This window comes from Bison bison, unplaced genomic scaffold (genome assembly GCF_000754665.1).
Source record: "Bison bison bison isolate TAMUID 2011002044 unplaced genomic scaffold, Bison_UMD1.0 scf7180017864473, whole genome shotgun sequence".
Lineage (NCBI taxonomy): Eukaryota > Metazoa > Chordata > Mammalia > Artiodactyla > Bovidae > Bison > Bison bison.
The window spans coordinates 5,728,166-5,749,115 of record NW_011495034.1 but is presented as its reverse complement, the minus strand read 5'-3'; the positions used below and the strand labels follow the sequence as shown (position 1 = coordinate 5,749,115).

General features: G+C 39.6%; 1 protein-coding gene across 3 annotated transcripts in view; it reads left to right on the top strand.

Annotated features, from left to right (window-relative positions):
• TPD52L1 (tumor protein D52-like 1) overlaps positions 1-15,981 on the top strand; it is a 91,922-nt gene extending 75,941 nt beyond the window's left edge. The window contains exons 4-7 of one of the 3 annotated variants that reach the window (XM_010861771.1): positions 1,711-1,812; positions 6,733-6,771; positions 9,727-9,787; positions 15,368-15,978. In XM_010861771.1, the coding sequence (XP_010860073.1) occupies positions 1,711-1,812; positions 6,733-6,771; positions 9,727-9,787; positions 15,368-15,496 (331 nt within the window). In that variant the 3' untranslated portion in view covers positions 15,497-15,978. Of the gene's footprint in view, positions 1-1,710; positions 1,813-6,732; positions 6,772-9,726; positions 9,788-15,367 lie in introns of all 3 variants that reach the window. The other 2 variants (XM_010861772.1, XM_010861773.1) reach the window with 2 other exon arrangements.
• The last annotated feature ends 4,969 nt before the right edge of the window (positions 15,982-20,950 follow it).

Below are 20,950 nucleotides of genomic sequence, written 5' to 3'. Positions count from 1 at the left end.
TGGGGGTGTATTCAGTTTTAAGATCAAGCACAATTAGGATGCAGCATAAGGACAGGCTCTGTGCAGTGCATAACTGCAGAGGGGCCCTTCACTTAGGCTGTAATGTGTAATATGTGTCTTTCCCTATTCCCTAGGAAATGTCTGTTTAGTAATGAATGTTTGGTTTGACTTTATCATCTAGATAATACATGATTTTTACACTTCCTAAGAACACAGGCATTGTACAAATAAATAACATATGGTGCTGGTAATATAGACTTCTTTCTACCTGCTAACAAAAAAGAATAATAGAATACCATATTACTAAAGTGATTTCAGTCCCAAGGAAACCAACAAGGGTGTTTTAAAGCATTGGCTTAAAGTCTGATAGTATATTTAGGGCTGGATGACTTGTGGGAGGTGGAAGGGGAGGAAGGATAAGGGAAGCTCCCACTTAATGGATTTCATAGGACATAGTCTTCTCAGAGACGCCATATGCATGAAAGTGTTCTAGGCTAAGCAGGGAGCATTGGGGAACTTACCTGGGAACAGCTCTGTAGAAGTCTAAGCAGTGCGGTATAGTGACTTGACTTACATATTCCCTCAGGTTAGGTGCTTTTGTTTTCTGGTTTATTAACGCTTAGAAATTTCCCAGGCCAGCGGACACACCGCTGCCTTTCCTGCCACCATGCTCAAAACCTGAAGCCAATCTTTTTGTCTTGTTCCATTTGTCACTAGCAACCTTTTGTCAAGTCTATCCATTTTCTCTCTACAGTCCATCACACCGCTCTGTTCTTACTGCCTTGACTCCCAGTTCAGACCAACAGAGGAGCTTCCCCTTCGATCACTGATTCCTTCATCTAGTATTTATTCAGTTTCCCCTTTTTCCTGCTGCCAGATCCTAGGGACACAGAAATGAATGGCTTCCTTGTCCTCGGGGAGTCAGCCTTGTGGGGACATAGGTTTAGGAACAGATCATTGCAGTACTGTATTCCTAAAACTGTCTTGAAAAAAGTCACTGTATTAGCTTAAGATTATGCACCCTTCTTACTCCAACCTCTCTCCATATTACAAAATAAGTACTAGTTCAATTTTGCCTTTTTATAGTTCCTTTTACCCACATAAATAGGAAAAGCTTACATTTCTCTTTGAAACATGCATTCTCTAATCTGTGTTAGCTTTGATGGCTAGAGCTTTCATTGTCCTTTCATAGAGTTAATACATCTCTTTAAGAATAATTTTCTACTATTGAAGCAGTTCCATTATTTGTGATTAAAGATCTGCACATTCAGATCTAGGCTTACAAATGTGTATTTTTACTGAATTCAGATTGCATGGTCTGACTTTCCTGCTGATGAGCAGCCACCAATCCATCCTCCCCAAAGAACAGAAGCAATTGCTTCTGTGGATCATCTTCCTAAATCTGTTTTGGAAAGGGAACTTTCAAAAGTTCCCTGGTGGCTCAGATGGTAAAGAATCTGCCTGCAATGTGGGAGACCTGGGTTCGATCCCTAGGTTGGGAAGATCCCCTGGAGGAGGGCATGGCAACCCACTCCAGTATTCTTGCTGGAGAATCCCCATGGACATAGGAGCCTGGCAGGCTACAGCCCATGGGGTCCCAAAGAGTCGGCCACGACTGAGCGACTAAGCACACAGGAGAGAGAAAGACGGTGGATGTATTATGGGTGGTCTTGATAATGAGCTGTTCTTATTTTTCTGTTTTATTTCTAGCTACAAGAAAACACATGAAACCCTGAGTCATGCCGGGCAGAAGGCAACTGCAGCTTTCAGCAACGTTGGGACGGCCATCAGCAAGAAGTTTGGAGACATGAGGTACTGTGGGAAAGAGCCATGTGGAAGAGGCTTGGCCTTTGGCTTTCAGAGACAAGGAGGGGCATTATCCATTGACTAGTTTTCCTAAGGCATTCTTTTCTTTAATTAGATTAAAATTTTATGTGGCTGATCGTATTGGTGACTGAGATACATTTTTATATTGGGACCTTTACCTAAAGGTCAGCTTAGTGGATCTGATCCCAGAGATGCCCTTTCTACTATTCAGTAAAAATAGAAGACAGAGGGTACCTTTAATCACCAGTAATAAGGAGAGATTCCAAAAGAATGCAGCACATACTGAATTTGAATCACTGTAACTCAAACTAAGTTAAAATATGCTTTCAGTGAATATGCTCTGATAAACTATTCTTGGCTACATTTTTGTACACATACAGCTAGTATATATATATTTTTCTATGCTAAATATATAGATATTTATTCTTTTATTCTAGAAAGGTACCATGGATATATGCACCTGGTAATATTCTTTCTTTACTTTGGCAATATATTGTGAATATTTAATAAGTGTTTATTACATCTTCATTTTCAGTGGATGTATTCTCTTCCAGTGCACAGCTGTTAAATGTAAAATTTACCAAATTTTAAAAATTTAAAAATTACCGAAATTTTTAAACCAGTTCCTTTGCACATTTTGGTGATTTTCAGTATTTGTTATATAAAATTAGGGTGAATATCAAGATTTGAAACTGAGAACAATGTAATATTGACCATTTTTATTTTTTATATTATATTCTAGAAAGTTATCTTACATACAGTTGCTGCTCTCATATTTTTTTGCTTATTTAAATACCTATCATAGTTTATTTTGAATTTGGCTGATATGCTTAGGAGATTTTTCTTTATAAATCAATGTCATTTTTGTCTCTAAAAATCAAGTTCAATTTTTAAAAACTTCTCAAGTACATTTTATATTTCTTCTTTTTAAAAACTATGTGCATATTATTTTACTGGATTCTTAAATTATTGCTTTCTGTATTACTCTGCAGCTTTGATGCCTAGAGGCAAATATTTGTATCTTTGTGTTTAAGTTATTTTTTGACTTCAAAAATTACTGGATTGTGCCCAACATTCATGCATCATCTTAAGAACTTGGCATTCATGAGGCTAGAATTAAGTAAGTACATATGCATGAATCTGAGTACATTGCTTTATCTTCATTTTTGCTAATAAAGCAATAACAAAAAGCAATTAAAATTCTTCAGAGGCAGTGTGTGATGAACTGGTAAGCATTTTGGATTATTAATTAACCCTAGTTTTATTAGAATAAAATTTGCAGTCATTTCAATGGCAGGAAAGCATTTATCTAAACTAATTAAATAATTCCTTAAAACAGGAAAGACCTTATCACCAGTTATATCCAAGAAAATATGTTTTGTCATGTTTATAAAATTTGTTTTCCACATACTTAGTTGAAACAATGATCATAGTGGCATAATACTGCCAACAGGAACAGTGTTTCTCCAACTGGAGGAGACTTTACAGACAGCTCTGAAGCTTGTTACATGCATATTCCTAGATTCCACCTCTCTCTTTTGAGATTGCACCTAAGTAGGTCTTGGATGGCATCTAGGAATCTGTTTGAAATAAGCTCTCAGGTGATCTGATTTCAACTGGTTAGGTGTTGAGGAACCAAGTGTAACTTAGCTTACCTGTACCTGGGTATTCTCAGTTATAAATGTAGATAAGAGTAACGTCCTCAGGTTATTATGTAAGTAGCAGAAGACAGCATGCCATGTATTAAACATTCAATAAATGCTAGTTTTTACTTTACTAAGGAACTATCTCAGTTACAAGGTGGCCCTCCAGGACAGAAATTAGGCAGAGTCCCTGAACAGGAGTGTGCTGTATTTCATGAGTTGTAAAGAATAAAGACTGTGTTTCACACATATACATGTTGGCACACTCATGTTCCTGCATGAACTGGGCATAATATCAAGGTGTGTTGACTGCCTTTCCTCCTGTTTCAATGTGGCTTTATTTTAGCATAATGGATAATCTGTTTCCCAGGAGTTCTAAACTTTTCGTTAATTACTGCTCTGTGCAGAGGACACAACACTTCCATTATAAACTGTGTCTAAAAATATTGGGAGATGTAGTCTTTATTACTAGAGATTCAAATATGATCCTGTAATAATATGTAGACCTATATTTTCCAATCTATATTTTTCTCAAGCTAAATATCTAACATCTATATATAAATGAGGATAAGTCCCTGTGAAAACAAGTTTTACAAAGGATTATTAATTTTGATTATACTAGAACAAGTAATATATGTAAAAATCATATTTGAAAATTACTTAAGTTTAATACAATAATGATTCTTAAATGAGAACAATTAGTGGGTTTTCAATTTGGGGTTCAAATTAACTTGTCAATTTATAAAATGATAGTGGGGAAATTTAAAAATTTTATCACAGGCATTTTACTTTGAACCCCTTTGCAGTTTGAAAGTATTAATATCATATTATTTTATATTTTGTTGGTTACATCATAATATCCCTTTATGAATTCTGGGAACACATTTCTGAATTTGTTTAAAAATTGCTAGAAAAATTTAGATACCTTAGGAGAAAAACAGGACCTCTCAATTTTTGTTTAAAATCATTACAAGTTAATACTCACAGGTTTCCAAAACTTAGAATTTGGACCTTTTAATAACTGAGTGAAAAACACTATGTTAAGATTTAATTTAGACGTTTTATAAAAATAAATATTTCCTGAGCTAAGGTCCTCCTTTTATCCTGATGACCCCTAAATGAAGGCCCCTCAGCCCAGTCACGGAATTCTGCCTCCTTCTCCGTCTGCTAGATAACATGGCTAATAGCTACCTAACCAGATGGTTTTCTCTGAGGTTAACACGAAGTCACATTTATGAAAGGACTCTGTGGAGAAATGCAAGCTATTGGAATCATTTTTATAATAGTAATGTTGCCATCTTCTTGGCATTTCTGGGTGAATTCGCTCAAACAGTGTATGATCTAGTGGAGGGGAAATCTTTGGACAAGGCTTGTAACTTTAACAGAGAATCCAGCTATAGCCATGAGAAAAACAGTGGTAAGAGTCGGTAAAGCAATCGTGAAGACATTAAAGTCAGTGCACTCAAAAAGAGTAAGGAATGGGGTCCCTTATCTTTTCCCTGGGGCTTTTGAAAAGGGACAGCGGGCAGTGTGGTCCTTCCTCTGCATCCTGATGTGCTAACCTTGCTCCTCCTTTCTCTCCTGTGCTGCTATGGCTGTAGGTCTCATTCCATCGGGTAAGCGCTGCCCCAACTGGCTCCCTTCCTCGAAGCTCCCTTCCTCCCCAGAGCACCATGGTGGGCATGCCTGGGCCCCAAAGCTCTTTTCCTGAAAGTGTTCGCTACCAGGGAGTTACAGAGTATAGGGCACCTAATGTGTTTGCATCTATTTCAGCACTTGTTTATATCATTTCTGAATCATTTATTAATGCATCGCTTTCGCTTGCTGAGTCATCCTCAGGGATCTCTTTCTGCATCATGCCTGTGTACATGGCAGAGGTCCTTAGAAGAAACGGAAAGTGGAAATTGTGCACTGCAGATGTATATGAAACCGGCAGAAAGTAAAGTCGAGAAACAGAACAATTTCCTCTAGATTGTCATGTTTTTCTGAACTTCTTATAACTGTAATTTAAGCAGATGGTTCACCTTCAGCTTTCTGTACCCTCTGAAGTTGAAGTGGAAAAGCCCAAATGTTAACACGTGTGCAATTGTCAGTCCCAGGTCTCTGAATTAAGCCTCCTTTGGGGTGGAATCTTATTACATAAATTAAAAAAAAAATATTTCCTAAGAAAACTACCTGTATTTAAGAGATAAATACTTGATAATGTTGATGAATTTCTTTTGGTAATTCTCTTTTTTAAATGTAATTTATGAAGAAGTATTTTGCCTATGATTTCTAAATGGAGTGTCTGTAAATATCCGCTGCATTTCTTTGTCCTTTTCTTTCTGAGTTCTAGTAAAGTTACTAACCCTAACCTCAGTGGATATTGTTAGGGAAGGTGAGGGTGAGTTTGATCCCTTACCTGTTAAGCTTCTTGGGAGAGGAGCAGGCAGGAACTGTGCTGGAAAGTGGATGAAGGAATGCTTGCCTAGGAAAATGAACCCCATTTTGCTTCTTCCCTCCACACACCCTGATTTCTAAGCAGAACTCACATAGAAATAACAGTCAGTCAGAGGGACAATGAATCAATTGCTGTAGGATTAATAAGGTAAGACAGCTGATGCTCTTAGAAGTCTCAGAAAAGTTGATCCTCGTACCAGTTGTCCTAGGATGGAGGCGGAAACCCTAGCTCCCACGTTGGACTGTGTGAAATGTGTTTATTTGGCATGTTTCCTTGATTGATTCATGTTAACTCTGTGTAGTCCTCTGATGAGCTTCAAATGGAATGATGAGCTGTTAGCTGCCTGGTTCTACCTGCTGGGCACTGTCCCTTGTCCCTGACTGTGTTCCTGAAACAGGAGGAGGGAGCTGGACCAGGAGTCATGTCCCCAGAATCATGTACATGGACTGCTGGCCTGACCTGGGGGGAACCAGACACTCTCCTCAGATTTCCTGGCTTACCGAGAAAGTATAGGGTTGGCCAAAAATTTGTTTGGGATTTTCCATACGATCTTGCAGAAAACCCAAACGAACATTTTGGCCAACCCAATAAAATAATATGCAGCCACGGACCATCTGCTCTTCCTCAATTCCTTTGGAAATGATTGTGGCCCATCCTACCCAACAATAACAAATATCATCTTGGTGGGGAGGGCAGGGAATACTTCAGATAGTTGACATTGCTGTTTTAAAACTGTGAATGAGGAGTTTCTCAGATACTTATATTGTACTATCTTCTTTTTTCTTTTTTTTGTTTCCCCTTTAATCTGCTTTTGCCCTGAAGCTACTCCATTCGCCATTCCATAAGTATGCCTGCAATGAGGTAATGTGTGTAAATTAGTTTACATAATCTCAATGCAGAATGTGTATGAAGTGTTACTTTTATTGTGGATTTTTTCCTTTTTTATATGAGGGGAAGTGCCATGACCTATTATATTCTCTTTTCTGATGGCCCTCAGGAAAAAAAGGCTGACAATACTATAGAAGAATTGTAGTTGTGAAGGGCTCAGGCTATTGATTGGACACACTAGTTTAAATCCAGCAATTCCTGATTTGAATGACCTGAGACAACTTACCGAATCTACTTCAATCTCCATTCTCTTGCCCATATACTAGGAGAAATGAGAATCTATCTACTTCAAATGGCTGTTGTGAGATGTATGGTCTGCATAAAGCACTCAGTACAGGGCCTGGAACATTCCAAGCACACCTATAAAAGGGGGAAATCACTTTATTGCCACAGCAGTAAATGAAAAAATAGGAGACAAAGAGGGCTACAGTTCTAGAAAGGATAACATTAGGATTTGTTAAAGGATATATTAAGGTGAAGAGTCTGTTGAACAATAAAAATGCCATTAAGCTTATTGGTCAGCTGAAAACTCCGGAGAAAGGTGTTCCTCTGGCTTCCAGTTGGTGTGACGTAGTGATATGATCAGATAAAATCAAAATGTTAGATTGGGAGTCAGAAGATGCAGGCTGTAGCCCAGTTCAGAGCAGGGGTAAACTTGGCAGCTTTGGGAAGATCATTTCGGTGATAGCGGTTTCATCATGCTTAAAAATAAAGGGCTAGAACCAGACTTTGGGCTCCTCCCACGGTGCTTCCAGGAACCCTTGGGCTGCCCTGGGGAGGGGCTCAGTGGAAAGACATCTGGCCCCTGGAGCTCTCTCTTACATCATGCAGAACTGTGTCTCTTCTTTCCTTCTTTATATTACATATTGTGGTGTGAATACATTCTAGAGGGAGCTCAGTTACTCTAAATAGTTCAAGCACTTTGAAGCCAAATTCTTTCTAAGGTTATTTGCAGTTTCTCCCTGTTCTCCAGCATGCACTCTAGGGTAATCAGATTAGAGGAATGTCTGTTTTATTATACCTGCTGATGTCTCTTCTACACTGGGCCTATGTTGTGACTTTGCAAGTTGGACCAGAGCATTTGATTTCCCTTATGTGGGGAAAAATAGACAGCATAGGTGGCTTAGTTTATATTTGAATGACTTGCTCCCCTAGCATAAGAACATTGACCAGTGCACCCTGCAGCCCTGAGCTTCCTTACTTGTTAAATTTTGTCTGAGTGTCCAAAGAAGGCTTGAAAAAAAATTCATATGGCTTTTCTCTGGGAGCCAGAAATAATCAAATAACTTATGGGTCAAATGCGTTCCTTATGAGCTTGCCTGAAATTAACTTTAAAAAAAAAAAAAAAAGACATTTTACTCAACTAACATCCACTATGAACCATCAGGATGAACTAAGTGTCTGCCCACTGTGGTCTTATACAACTGATGGATAACAGGTAGTCATGTGACCAGCTTGGCCAAATAAAATGTGTGTTGGAAGTAAGGTGCTAGTAAGTACACACTTCTGAATCACTCTCATGCAATTTCACTAGCATTTCATCATGAGACAGGTACTGTGGAGGATCGCTCATAGGAATTCGACTCCTATTTGAGTCATATACAAGATGTGATGCTGTGCTTGGTCCCTCAGGGCTCAACATTGTTAATTCATGCAACCTGGATGCAAATGCATTTTTGACCATCCAGAGTATCAGCCTTGACAGACAAACTCTAACAAAGACAAATTCATTCAAAAACATATTCTGTATGTTAGCTTTCTCTTTATAGTATTAGGGCCATGCTATAGCGCACACCACACCATGAAGCCCACGTTTTATAACTATTCTCCCTTATAAAGTTTCTTTAGGTCATTTCTCTTATTTTATTTCTTCTGCACTCAAAAGAGACTAGAAAGTGGTTTATCAAATATAGTAACATTCAGTTGAATTATTTGACCTGAAAATGATGAGAGTCACTGTTGCTGAAAGCTGACATGAATACTAGATTTAAGATTCATTTTTAATTCAGTTCCAGTTGCCTTACTTGGACTTAGTTGATATCATTGGACTTGGTTGATATCACTTTTAAGAGTAATGATGTCATTAACTCATAATTTCATGTAGACAAATACAGTATAGGAAACCAAAAAGCACCACATGAAAAATATAAATCTCAGAAGTATAACATGGTATGTAGATTATTTAACACAATGACTGAGTTACAAATAAAATGTCAGTAGAATGCAAGTTTCTAATAGAACAAATAAGTATCTTCTTTGAAAGGAAATATAACACATGTGAATAGCACCATTTTGATTAAGCATTAGACAAGTAATAAGTATATTTCAACCTAAAATAAAGAAGGCATTGACTTTCAGAAACACTGCTCCCTGGACACTGACAAAATACTTAGTTTTAAAACTTAAAAACTTTAACGTTTGAAAACATATGAACCTTTTTTCCCCGTAGCTATTTCTGTCTTGTCTCACAGTCACTAAAAATAAATGACTTTTAAAATTCCATGTGGGAAAACTTGAACATGACATTCTTCAGATAGACTTTCCAGTGGTTATAAAATAACTGGGTTTGGAAAAGGTGTATTGTGATAGAAATAATTAATTAGGAAATGAAAAATTAAGCTATCACTTCTTTGACTCACTGGAAATGATTTATGGTTCAACATGGAATTAAGCCAGTTGTATCCTTGCCAAATGCTATATTATTTATTCTATAGCTGAGCATCTGACAATTTCACTTAGAAAAGTCCCGTGGTAGGTTATGGTTTCTGGATCTAACCTAGCAGAAGTGAAATGTCTTTTAAAACATGGTTGGTGTAGGTGACCAACCAACAACTAGCTCTGGTGCAGAGGTGATGTTTGAAACCAGATAGCACAGTTGCTAACACAGCTAGGTCTTTGGAGCTGACCTCTCTTTTTTTGTTATTTTAGGAATTCTCCTACTTTCAAATCATTTGAGGAGAGGGTTGAGACAACTGTCACAAGCCTTAAGGTACAGATGAAGTAAATTTTGCGTCATGGGGTTCATGAATCAGGAAAGCTTAGTCGCTTGGTTCCAAAGGCGGGGCCACCAGCATTTGGTTCCAAGGCTGCCACCAAGAAGGCAGCCTTGCACTGAGTCACTTTTCTTCAGATGTAAATCTGTAAATAAAACCAGTATTGAATATTGTTACTGTATATGTACAAAGTTGTTCATATAAACCATTCAGGAATGAATTGTGCATTCAAGGGAATTGGGCTTGGGTTGATCTCTTTGCTGGTTAGAACTCTTAATGCTATTACTCAAGAAGCAGATATGTGATAGATGAATGTGGATAGGACAAACTATATGTGAACTCTGAATTTAGAGTGTAAGGGAAATTTCAGTAACAGCTTAGAGCTCCTCTGATTTGGTGTATCAGTAGAAATAAACCGTGGATCAGTAGAAATAAACTTGGCTCCATGGGTTATCCTGCCATCCACCACCCCTCAACTATTTAGATTTGTTTACTGCATTCACATATTGAGCACAGCACAGCATGAAGGCAAAATGAAGCTGAGTCACAAAATGTATTATTTTGTAATGGTGCATTTGTTCCCTGGATATATACTGAAAAGATGCCTGTTGTATAGTAGGTGCTAAAAAAAATTGATTGAATTTCATGTTTGAGCATAGATAAATTAATATACTGAAGATAAAAGAGCAAAAATAGAAACAGTCTAATCTTAAATGTATAGAACATTTAAAACAGGAAAAATCATGGATACTACTAAGATTTTTTTAAAGGTATTACCTAAACATAATTACATCTTGATATTACTATTTTGTATACAATCCATTTCTGTATTTCCCTATTACTGGGAAAATTAAGAACATGTGTGACCTTTAACTAGCTCAAAAGCAGATATAGGCATGTGCTGATTACCCAGCTGCTTCTGAATCATGCAGCCCTCACACGTGCTGCCAGGTGAGAGTCTATGAGATCGTAAGTAATTCCTTCCTGGAGGTCCTACATGCTCTTATCAGTTTTGAGCTGGAGGGTCCTTCCCTTTAGAGGAGGGTTTTTACATGGTCTTCTCTTTTCCAGGCCTGTGATTAGGTGTTTAAGGCCCAAGAATGAAATTATTACTCAGCATTTACCATGCTTTCATTGACTTCAGTTACGAGCAGTTTCTAGTCGCATAGTTCTACTGCTCTGCTTGTCAACGTTATCATTTACTGAGTGTTTAGGAACCAGGAGGAGCCATTATATTGCCCCTATTTGTAGAGAAAACTTATGATAGTGAGGGACATGCAGTGTCACAGACATTTCTCTTGCTAAAATACCTAGTTTCAAAAGAGAAGATTCAAAAAACCCTAGGGGTTAATTTCTCAACATTTGGTTCTCAGCCTTAGACAGTCCAAGAAGGATGGATTCTGTTGTTAGCTAAATTCGGACATAGGAAAAGTTGTACATTTTTAGGTTTCCTTTAGAAGAAGGAGATATGAAGAAGCAAAAGAAGAAGAAAGAACAACCTATTTACTTTTGCTTTTAGGAAAATCTGGTAAGCTTACAGGACACATATGATTCAAGAGTTTGATCCACACTGTCAGCCTCTCACTTTTCTCACTTCATCTGAATGGAAGGTATAGAGTGTGCCTCCTCCCTCTACTGCTAAGTCGCTTCAGTCGTGTCCGACTCTGTGTGACCCCACAGACGGCAGCCCACCAGGCTCCCCCGTCCCTGGGATTCTCCAGGCAAGAACCCCGGAGTGGGTTGCCATTTCCTTCTCCAGTGCATGAAAGTGAAAAGTGAAAATGAAGTCGCTCAGTCGTGTCCGGCTCTTCACGACCCCACGGACTGCAGCCTACCAGGCTCCTCCGTCCATGGGATTTTCCAGGCAAGAGCACTGGAGTGGGGTGCCATCACCTTCTCCGCCCTCAGACATGTACAAAACCAACTCAGCCAACTGGATACTAGCCTGTGTCAAGACCACCTGAAAACAGGTCCTATATCTGCATGACTGCCCATAGATTTTACAAGACTCACATCCCATCCATCTCCTGGGTCATGGTCAATGCTTAGTTTCCCTTTTTCCTGCCCACACAGACAGTGGAGAATGGCTGATAATCATTCTTTGTGTCAATTACAAATTCCTCATTCCTTTTGTTCTCCAGACTAAACAGCAGATGTTTAACCCTTCCTACATTGTTTATTTTCTGTGCAGTTTACTGTGGTGTTCTGAATCTTCTCCAAAGCTTCTATAACTTTCAATTATGAATCCTGAGGCTGTTTCCTGCTGAAGGAATGACTCATGAATCAGTAAGGATGAGTGAAATAACCTGTAGGTCAATATGCTGTATTTGTACTGACACATAACTGCTTCAAGCCTGATTTTTCAAACACCACTTAGAGGGGATCATGTTCATATTTGAGTTCTATTAGAAATAATGTTCTGCTGTGAAGTGAGGTCTGTTCCTGCCATCTTCTCACACAATCTGTCACACCATCTGGCATTTGTACCCAATGGATCATTTGATGGATCATTCTTATTTTATACCCAATTGTGTAGTTAGTTTGATTTTCCAGAAAAACTTGCCAATTCATCAAAATCATATAAAGGTGGTCCTTTCCACCTACATCCTTGTAATACACATCAGTGTACTACTTGAAATCTTGGCTGGTGTCACCTGTATGCTCAATAAGCACAATTTCTATTTCATCTAAAACAAGCAAACAGAAAGCAGACCTAGAATCAGCTCCTATGAAACCATATTTGGAACATTGTTCTACCATGTTCCAGTGAATCATGAGCAATGACATCCTTTCCAACTATTGTATTGTTCCGTACCAAGCAGAACATATTTTCAGTGCACCTGCTTTTTGATAAGCACATTGTATAGCCTAAATTAAAACCTCAAAAAAGGTAAGACATATGGGAGTTGGACTGTGAAGAAGGCTGAGAGCTGAAGAATTGATGCTTTTGAACTGTGGTGTTGGAGAAGACTCTTGAGAGTCCCTTGGACTGCAAGGAGATCCAACCAGTCCATTTTGAAGGAGATCAGCCCTGGGATTTCTTTGGAAGGAATGATGCTAAAGCTGAAACTCCAGTACTTTGGCCACCTCATGCGAAGAGTTGACTCATTGGAAAAGACTCTGATGCTGGGAGGGATTGGGGGCAAGAGGAGAAGGGGACAACAGAGGATGAGATGGCTGGATGGCATCACTGACTCGGTGGATGTGAGTCTGAGTGAACTCTGGGAGTTGGTGATGGACAGGGAGGCCTGGCGTGCTGGGATTCATGGGGTCACAAAGAGTCGGACACGACTGAGCAACTGATCTGATTATACATATTGATTCTTTGTGTCCTTTCAACTAGACCTTTTATTATGAGAGACCAGGAAACCCAATTCAGTAATTCAAAGAAATTTTTTTTTTTTTTGCTAAGAGCAGTTATAATTTTGGGGACATAGTGACAAATTCTTGGATGAAAAACCATTTTGAAGGGAAGAGTTCAGGAGAAGCTTATTGTTCACATCTCTGCTTAAGCACATGTGTACGTGCTAAGTCCCTTCAGTTGTGTCCAACTCTTTGTGGCCCTGTGGACGTGTAGCCCACCAGCTTCTTCGGTCCATGGGATTCTCCAGGCAAGAATACTGGAGTAGGTTGCCATGCCATTCTCCAAGGGATCTTCCCAACCCAGGGATTGAACCCAAGTCTCTCAAGTCTCCTGCATTGGCAGGGGAGTTCTTTACCACTAGTACCATCTGGGAAGCCCACATCCTTGGCTTTAGGCAGTACTTTAGTATTATAGTGTGTGGTCATTAAACTCACATGGTTAGGAAACCCCTTTAGTCCACTCCTTTCTTTGCTAAATTGCTTTATTTCAAAGTGGTTTCCTCCTTTAATTTTCTCTTTTGATTTGAGAAGTGGAAAACTAGGAGAGAGGAATAAAACAAAGCCCAGAAGAATACATCAGTAGTTGGTATTCACCAGACTCAATACTCTGTGTGACTGAATGTGACTAAAGAGGAAGATGAAAACTATTAATAGAGTCAATTACATTGAATTAGACTTATCTCTCTCAGAAAATAAGCATAGTGAAAAATTAGATAGTTAAAGCCAATCCCCTGCTTCTTCCCAGTGTTAAGATAACAGAGTAGAGGAGGAATCAATGCTCTGTGTCTGAGGTCTGCAAACTAAGATGGATGGACTGAATCCAGCTGGTCCCCTATTTTTGAGTGATCTGTATGCTAAGAAATGATTTTTACTTTTTTCTTAATGGTAATTATTCTTCAAAGGAAGAATAATATTTTGTAATTTGAAAATTAAATTACATGAAATTCACATTTCAGTGTCCATACATACAGATTTTATGGAACTCAGCCATGCTTATTCACTTATATATTATCTTGGCTGATTTCTACCATGGCTGATTTGAGTATTTGTGACAGAGACTATGTGGTTCTCAAGTCTAAAATATTTATAATCTGTCACTTTCCAGAATAAGTTCTCCAATTCCAAGCAGAGTGGAAAAACTCAACTTAGTAACTGACTTTACAGAGGCAGAGGGATTTTAGCGACAGTGGGAGAAAAGTATGTGTGTGATTTGCAAGAACTGAACTGCTTTCAAAACCTGGTTAAAGTTTTTAAAGGGCAGGCCAGGCAATCAGCAGGAACATTCCCCAATGTATGCTATGTCCTTGTGAGTGATCATAATAAATGACAGTGAGGTGTAGATAGAATTTTGGAAATAGCCACATTATCTATTCTGTACCTTTCTTTTCCTCAAAGTGTTTTTCCATATTGTTACTGGTTAAAGGAGGGCCAAGACTTGCATTAAGCCTTTGGGGCCATTAAATATTCTTTTGAAAGACCGTTTGCTAAGAAATTTTTCAAAGTACTTAACCATATTCCTTAATTATAAACTGATTTCTTCCTGACTATATTCTTAGCCAACAACAAGTATACAAAAAGAGTATCTGAAAGCATCATAACTTTGCATTTTAAGGTATATCCTCCTATTAAGACCGCTGCCTGGAAAGATGTGGGGTGACTAGTGCTTAAACCATGATTCATCTCCAGCTCTCAAAGTAGAGACCAGAGATCATGTTCCCTTGATCCACTCTGCTTTCCAAGAGACATTTACCAGAACTTCAGATTGTCTTGTTAAGTCTCAAAATGAAAAGTTGGCGTCGCTTGAAGGAGTTCCTACATTTGTAAAATTGGGGGGATTTATCTAACATTCAATTCTGTTTAGATTAAATTGGTTCTCTGGGTGACTGAAGAGACGGTGCAAATCCACAGATCTGGACATGCCCCTGAAGGGACTGAGAATTTTAGATGTAGAAGGGACAAAGAGAATACTGATAAAGTTAGAGAGACAAAGAGAGTGTTGTACAAATTAAAGTTTCGAGTCCAGCCCCCAAACCCAAATATGATTGACACCCTAGCCCTCTGTGAAAGGAAACAACTTCTCTACATCCTTTGCATCCCCTTTGCATGCCCGCTCAAGAAAACAAGTATTTCTGAACTTCAGAGTAATCCATCTTATTTTTTAAAATTATGAAAATGACAAACTAACTACACGTGTGCCTCTCTGCCTGTTTCAGACGAAAGTAGGTGGTGCGAACCACGGCGGCGGCAGCTTTGAGGAGGTGCTGAGCTCCACGGCGCACGCCAGCGCGCAGAGCTCGGCAGGGGGCCCACGACTGGCCGAGGGGGAGGAGCTGCAGTGCTAAGGCCCCGCCCTGCCCGCGTGCCTCCGGAAGGAAGACCGCAGTCCTGCGGGGAAGACACAGGCCTTGACCTTGTTCTTCAAATGGCTTCGCCTCAAAGTTTAATTAAATGATTTACATTTGAATTCGTGTCTTTGCGGGACCACGCAACCATTTTAGAGTTCCTAGATTGTCATCTTTTAAAATGTCGACTTCAGCAGGTACACAATTGGTCATGACCCTTGTTTTTGTGTAATTCAACATGTTTTCCAAACCTGTAGCTGTTAATTATTTGCTTTGATTTTTGCTTGGACTCCTATAGGAAGTGCATGTCTTTGAAGTGTAAGTGCCCCCTTTCAGTTCTGTCTGCTGGAGCGCTCTCTGACTGGCTCCAGCAGGGAATGAGATGACACTGCAAATGTCCTCAAATCGCTTGTGAGCTCCCTCATCTACTTCAATTAATTCCTTATGCTTATTTGAATAATTAAAATAATTGATTTTAATGATAACTTTGAATCCTTAATTTCTCTACGTTTCAGGGCTGTTGATGACCTTGATAGGTGGTAGTTAATTCTGCAGATGCTGTTTTAAAATCAACTTCTACTGCTAATCTGGAGAATATAAGAGGATACATAAGTAATTATAACCTCTGCTACTTTAGGATGCTAAAACAACCTCCAAGTCTGAAATTCTCTCAAATCTACCTAGAATAGTATTTAACTCAGGTAACTACTGAGTTAAGTAGGCAAGAAACAGATGCAAAAGGATTTGCTAGAAAATGGTAGAAGCAGAGTTCTGCCACTCTTTCCAGTTTGCAAACTGCTCACATTAAAAAAAAAATCGGTAGAAGCAGAGTTCTGCCACTCTTTCCAGTTTGCAAACTGCTCACATTAAAAAAAAAAATCATCTTAGTATGATCAGATTTCTGCAGTAATGTTTACCTTCCACATCACAAACTTTTCTTCTCAATAGGAACATATGTTGGTTGTTAGGTAGCAGGTAGCATTTATTATTAGTAGTGTGTGTTGGGGGTGGGGGTGTATAATTTCCTCAGTTCTGTCTCATTGCAGCAGAAATTTGAAATGGCAGACCAGTGTCGCAGGTCTTTACAGCTCAGTTTTATTGAGCAAGCAAAGAAGAGTACACCCGTGAGGCAGGAGGGTGGGCCAACCCAAAAGGAGAGGCCTCAGTCTGTCTTGGCGTCCTCCTTTTTATTTATTCATCTCCTCCTCCCCTTGAGCCTGCCCTATGCCAATTGGGGTAGGCAAGAAGGGGGCATGTTTGTTTCACCTGAAGCTCTCACTCCAGTCTGCGGATTTTCTTCTGTTCCGTTTTTGCAGGCTTTTCTCTTTCTTTGTCTTTTAGCCACTGCCATTTTGGACTCATTTTTTCTATTCTAATTACCTGACAGTAGCAGGTAATATAGCTACATTTTTAAAATGTACACTCTAGAATGTAGAACAGACTTACCAACTGAAAAAAAAAACCCAAATTTAAATATAGTAATAATATATATAACATGTTATTTATAAATAATATATAATCCATATAATATGCATAACATAGTATGTTCATTGTTCATTTTTAACTTCATTAGATAGAAGTGGGTATTTGTGACACACTCTAATAAAGCTAACTTTAAAAAATTCTATTCACATTAATGGAGCAGGACGATCCATATACCTAACTGAAAATCAAACTGGTTCAGGGACACAGAATCTCCAAGGCCTGGACTCTCGGGAGCAACAGGTGTGGGGATGTAAACTCGAACCAGAGTAGATGAATGTGGACAAAGGACCTCTGCCAGTCGAAGTGTTGGCATTCTCCCTAACTTAGCCTTCCAGCCTGCTGGCTGAAGCCAAACCCTGTCTAGCTGGCTTGTGACTTGTGTTGCTTGCCCACTGCTGTGGTGTGCCCTTGGGCTGTCTGTCCACTCTACAGTGGCCTGGTCGCCTCTTATAAACTCACTGCCACCTTCTTTTGGCCACATTCCGCACACTGCATTGTATTAGAAAATGCAGTTACATTGCTATAAACAAATGTCTTCATTCACCAACCCATTTCTACACACAATAGTCTCAGCCTTACAATCTGAAAACACAGCATGAAAACCGGGCAGAAAAATGATCAAGAAAATTAGTGTTAATGCTCAAAGCTAAAATAAACTATATCTTAGCTGTTCATTTTAAATCATTCTTCAAAAATTCTATTTTGATATTTTATAAAAACTATATTCATATCACCTCTATTAATTGTTAAGTTTTTAAAAATTATTCCCTCTGAGCAAGGAATGGTATGATGCCCATGGTGTCTTTTTTCATTCTGCCATGAGATGTGTGATGAATAACCCACATCACTTCAGTTCAGTTCATTTCAGTCGCTCAGTTGTGTCTGACTCTTTGCGACCCCATGAATCACAGCACGCCAGGCCTCCCTGTCCATCACCAACTCCCAGAGTTCACTCAAACTCATGTCCATCGAGTCGGTGATGCCATCCAGCCATCTCATCCTCTGTCGTCCCCTCGTCCTCCTGCCCTCAATCTTTCCCAGCATGAGGGTCTTTTCCAATGAGTCAACTCTTCGCATGAGGTGGCCAAAGTATTGGAGTTTCAGCTGCAGCATCAGTCCTTCCAATGAACATGCAGGACTGATCTCCTTTATTATGGACTGGTTGGATCTCCTTGCAGTCCAAGGGACTCTCAAGAGTCTTCTCCGACACCACAGTTCAAAAGCATCAATTCTTCGGGGCTCAGCTTTCTTCACAGTCCACCTCTCACATCCATACATGACCACTGGAAAAACCATAGTCTCGACTAGATGGACCTTTGTTGGCAAAGTAATATCTCTGCTTTTCAGTATACTATCTAGGTTGGTCATAACTTTCCTTCCAAGGAGTAAGCACCTTTTAATTTCATGGCTGCAGTCACCATCTGCAGTGATTTTGGAGCCCCCAAAAATAAAGTCTGACACTAAGCCATGCCGTGTGGGGCCACCAAAGACGGATGGGTCATGGTGGAGAGGTCTGACAGAATGTGGTCCACTGGAGAAGGGAATGGCAAACCACTTCAGTATTCTTGCCTTGAGAACCCCATGAACAGTATGAAAAGGCAAAATGATAGGATACTGAAAGGGGTACTCCCCGGGTCGGTAGGTGCCCAATATGCTACTGGAGATCAGTGGAGAAATAACTCCAGAAAGAATGAAGGGATGGAGCCAAAGCAAAAACAATACCCAGTTGTGGATGTGTCTGGTGATAGAAGCAAGGTCCGATGCTGTAAAGAGCAATATTACATAGGAACCTGGAATGTCAGGTCCATGAAACAAGGCAAATTGGAAGTGGTCGAAACAGGAGATGGCAAGAGTAAACGTCAAAATTCTAGGAATCAGCGAACTAAAATGGACTGGAATGGGTGAATTTAACTCAGATGACCATTATATCTACTACTGCGGGCAGGAATCCCTTAGAAGAAATGGAGTAGCCATCATGGTCAACAAAAGAGTCCGAAATGTACTACTTGGATGCAATCTCGAAAACGACAGAATGATCTCTGTTCGTTTCCAAGGCAAACCATTCAATATCACATCACTTAAGTAGAATAATTAAAACAGTCGTTGGTTGGTAGGTCTCATTTTCTCACTGCCTAATGACTCTGGAGCTCCCTGTGTCCCTGACTTTGATGGGCAAGTGTATCCCAATTTGACCAGCTGCTGAGTTGCCCTATTTTGTTCAGCTGGGCTCAGCTCACTTGCAGTATTTTCAAGTGTTCCACAGTACTGAACAGTATTTGCACACAATGGACATATTTGGCTAACAAATCAAAACAGCTTCAGGCTAGATCAGCACCAAGTATCTGAAATGATATTACAATATGTATGATACCAAAATTACATCTCAATAATCAAAAATTCCAGTGTGAATTGTGATTACAAAATATCTTTTGAAGCCATTCTGTAATTTAACCTTTTATCACTTATTAAATTGTTGTTTGATGGAGAATATTCATAAATTCACACTACACCTTTATCTCGACTATGACTATTGATAGTCATGTCAGCAAAACAATCTGCATTTCCCCTAAATTACACATTTCTTATAGATCTGGTCATGAACCATGGAAAACAGAACAGCTGTGTGCTTTACTGTGAACACTCCTGATAAGCCACGCCACTCACAGTGGTCAACGTGATGAGAACACTGGGGATCTAAGTGACTGTTGTGCCTCTGTACATTGTTCCAAAATTATGTCAGCCTGAAAGTTGTTGAACTTCACTGTATATTAGTGCATAAGGTCGTGAACGTTAACCCCAACCCTCTCCTCTCACTTTTTATCAGGTTGGAGTGTGGATGGGTGCAATAAAAGAATGTAACCGGGAAGGGTTAATGTTGAATTCATGTTGCTTGCTGCTGCTAAGTCGCTTCAGTTGTGTCCGACCCTGTGTGACCCCATGGACTGCAGCCTACCCGGCTTCTCCGTCCATGGGATTCTCCAGGCAAGAACACTGGAGTGGGTTGCCATTTCCTTCATGTTGCTTATGTGACTTTAACCCTCATTTTGCCACTTTTGGGGCTTCCCTGGTGGCTCTGATGGTAAAGAATCTGCCTGCAATGTGGGAGACCTGGGTTCGATCCCTGGGTCAGGGAAGATACCTGGAGAAAGGCATGGCAACGCACTCCAATATTCTTGCCTGGAGAATTCCATGGACAGAGGGGCCTGGGAGGTGACAATCCAGGGCTGCAATGAGTTGGACATGACTGAGCGACTAACACTTTGCCACCTTGTTATTATAGGTGTACATAATTGCCTGCCTTGGGGAGATAACCTGAGCCCACCTACCCGTGAAGGACAGTAAGGAAGTGAAACTAATATATCCATCCCCCTGCCTGAGGCTTGCCATTCTGAGACATTTGCAAGGATTGAATAGTCTTTTTACTTGTTTCCTCACTTCCCCCCACCTCTGATCCATAAAAGAACCTGGCAACCAGGCCCTGGGAAGATGCTTATTTTGAGGTGCTATCTTGCCATCTTTTTGGTTAGCCAGCTTTCCGAATAAAGTCGTCTTCCTTGCCTTAACACCTTGTCTCAGATTTATTGGCCCATCTTTTGGAAAAGAGAGCGAGCCTGGACTTGGTAACAGGGAGATGGTGATAATGTGATGTGGAAAGCAACTGTTTCAAACCTGGTATTTAAATATATTATTCCAGTAAGCAAGATTTAGGAGTCAATGTGGACCCTCACGTGGCAGGTAAATGAAAAACTGAGATGATTGTGACCAGTATTAAGTCTGACCCAGTAAAAACTTCCAAAGTCTCTGTGTGGATTTATGAAAATTACAGTAGGCAAACATCCCAATAAAACTCCAGGGTTACAGAACATCTTCCGGTTTTAAATACCTGAACTTTATCTGGGGTTATTTTGTGTGCATGATTTCATGCCAGGAGGGAAAAAAAAAACTCCAAAATACTGATATGGTTCTGTT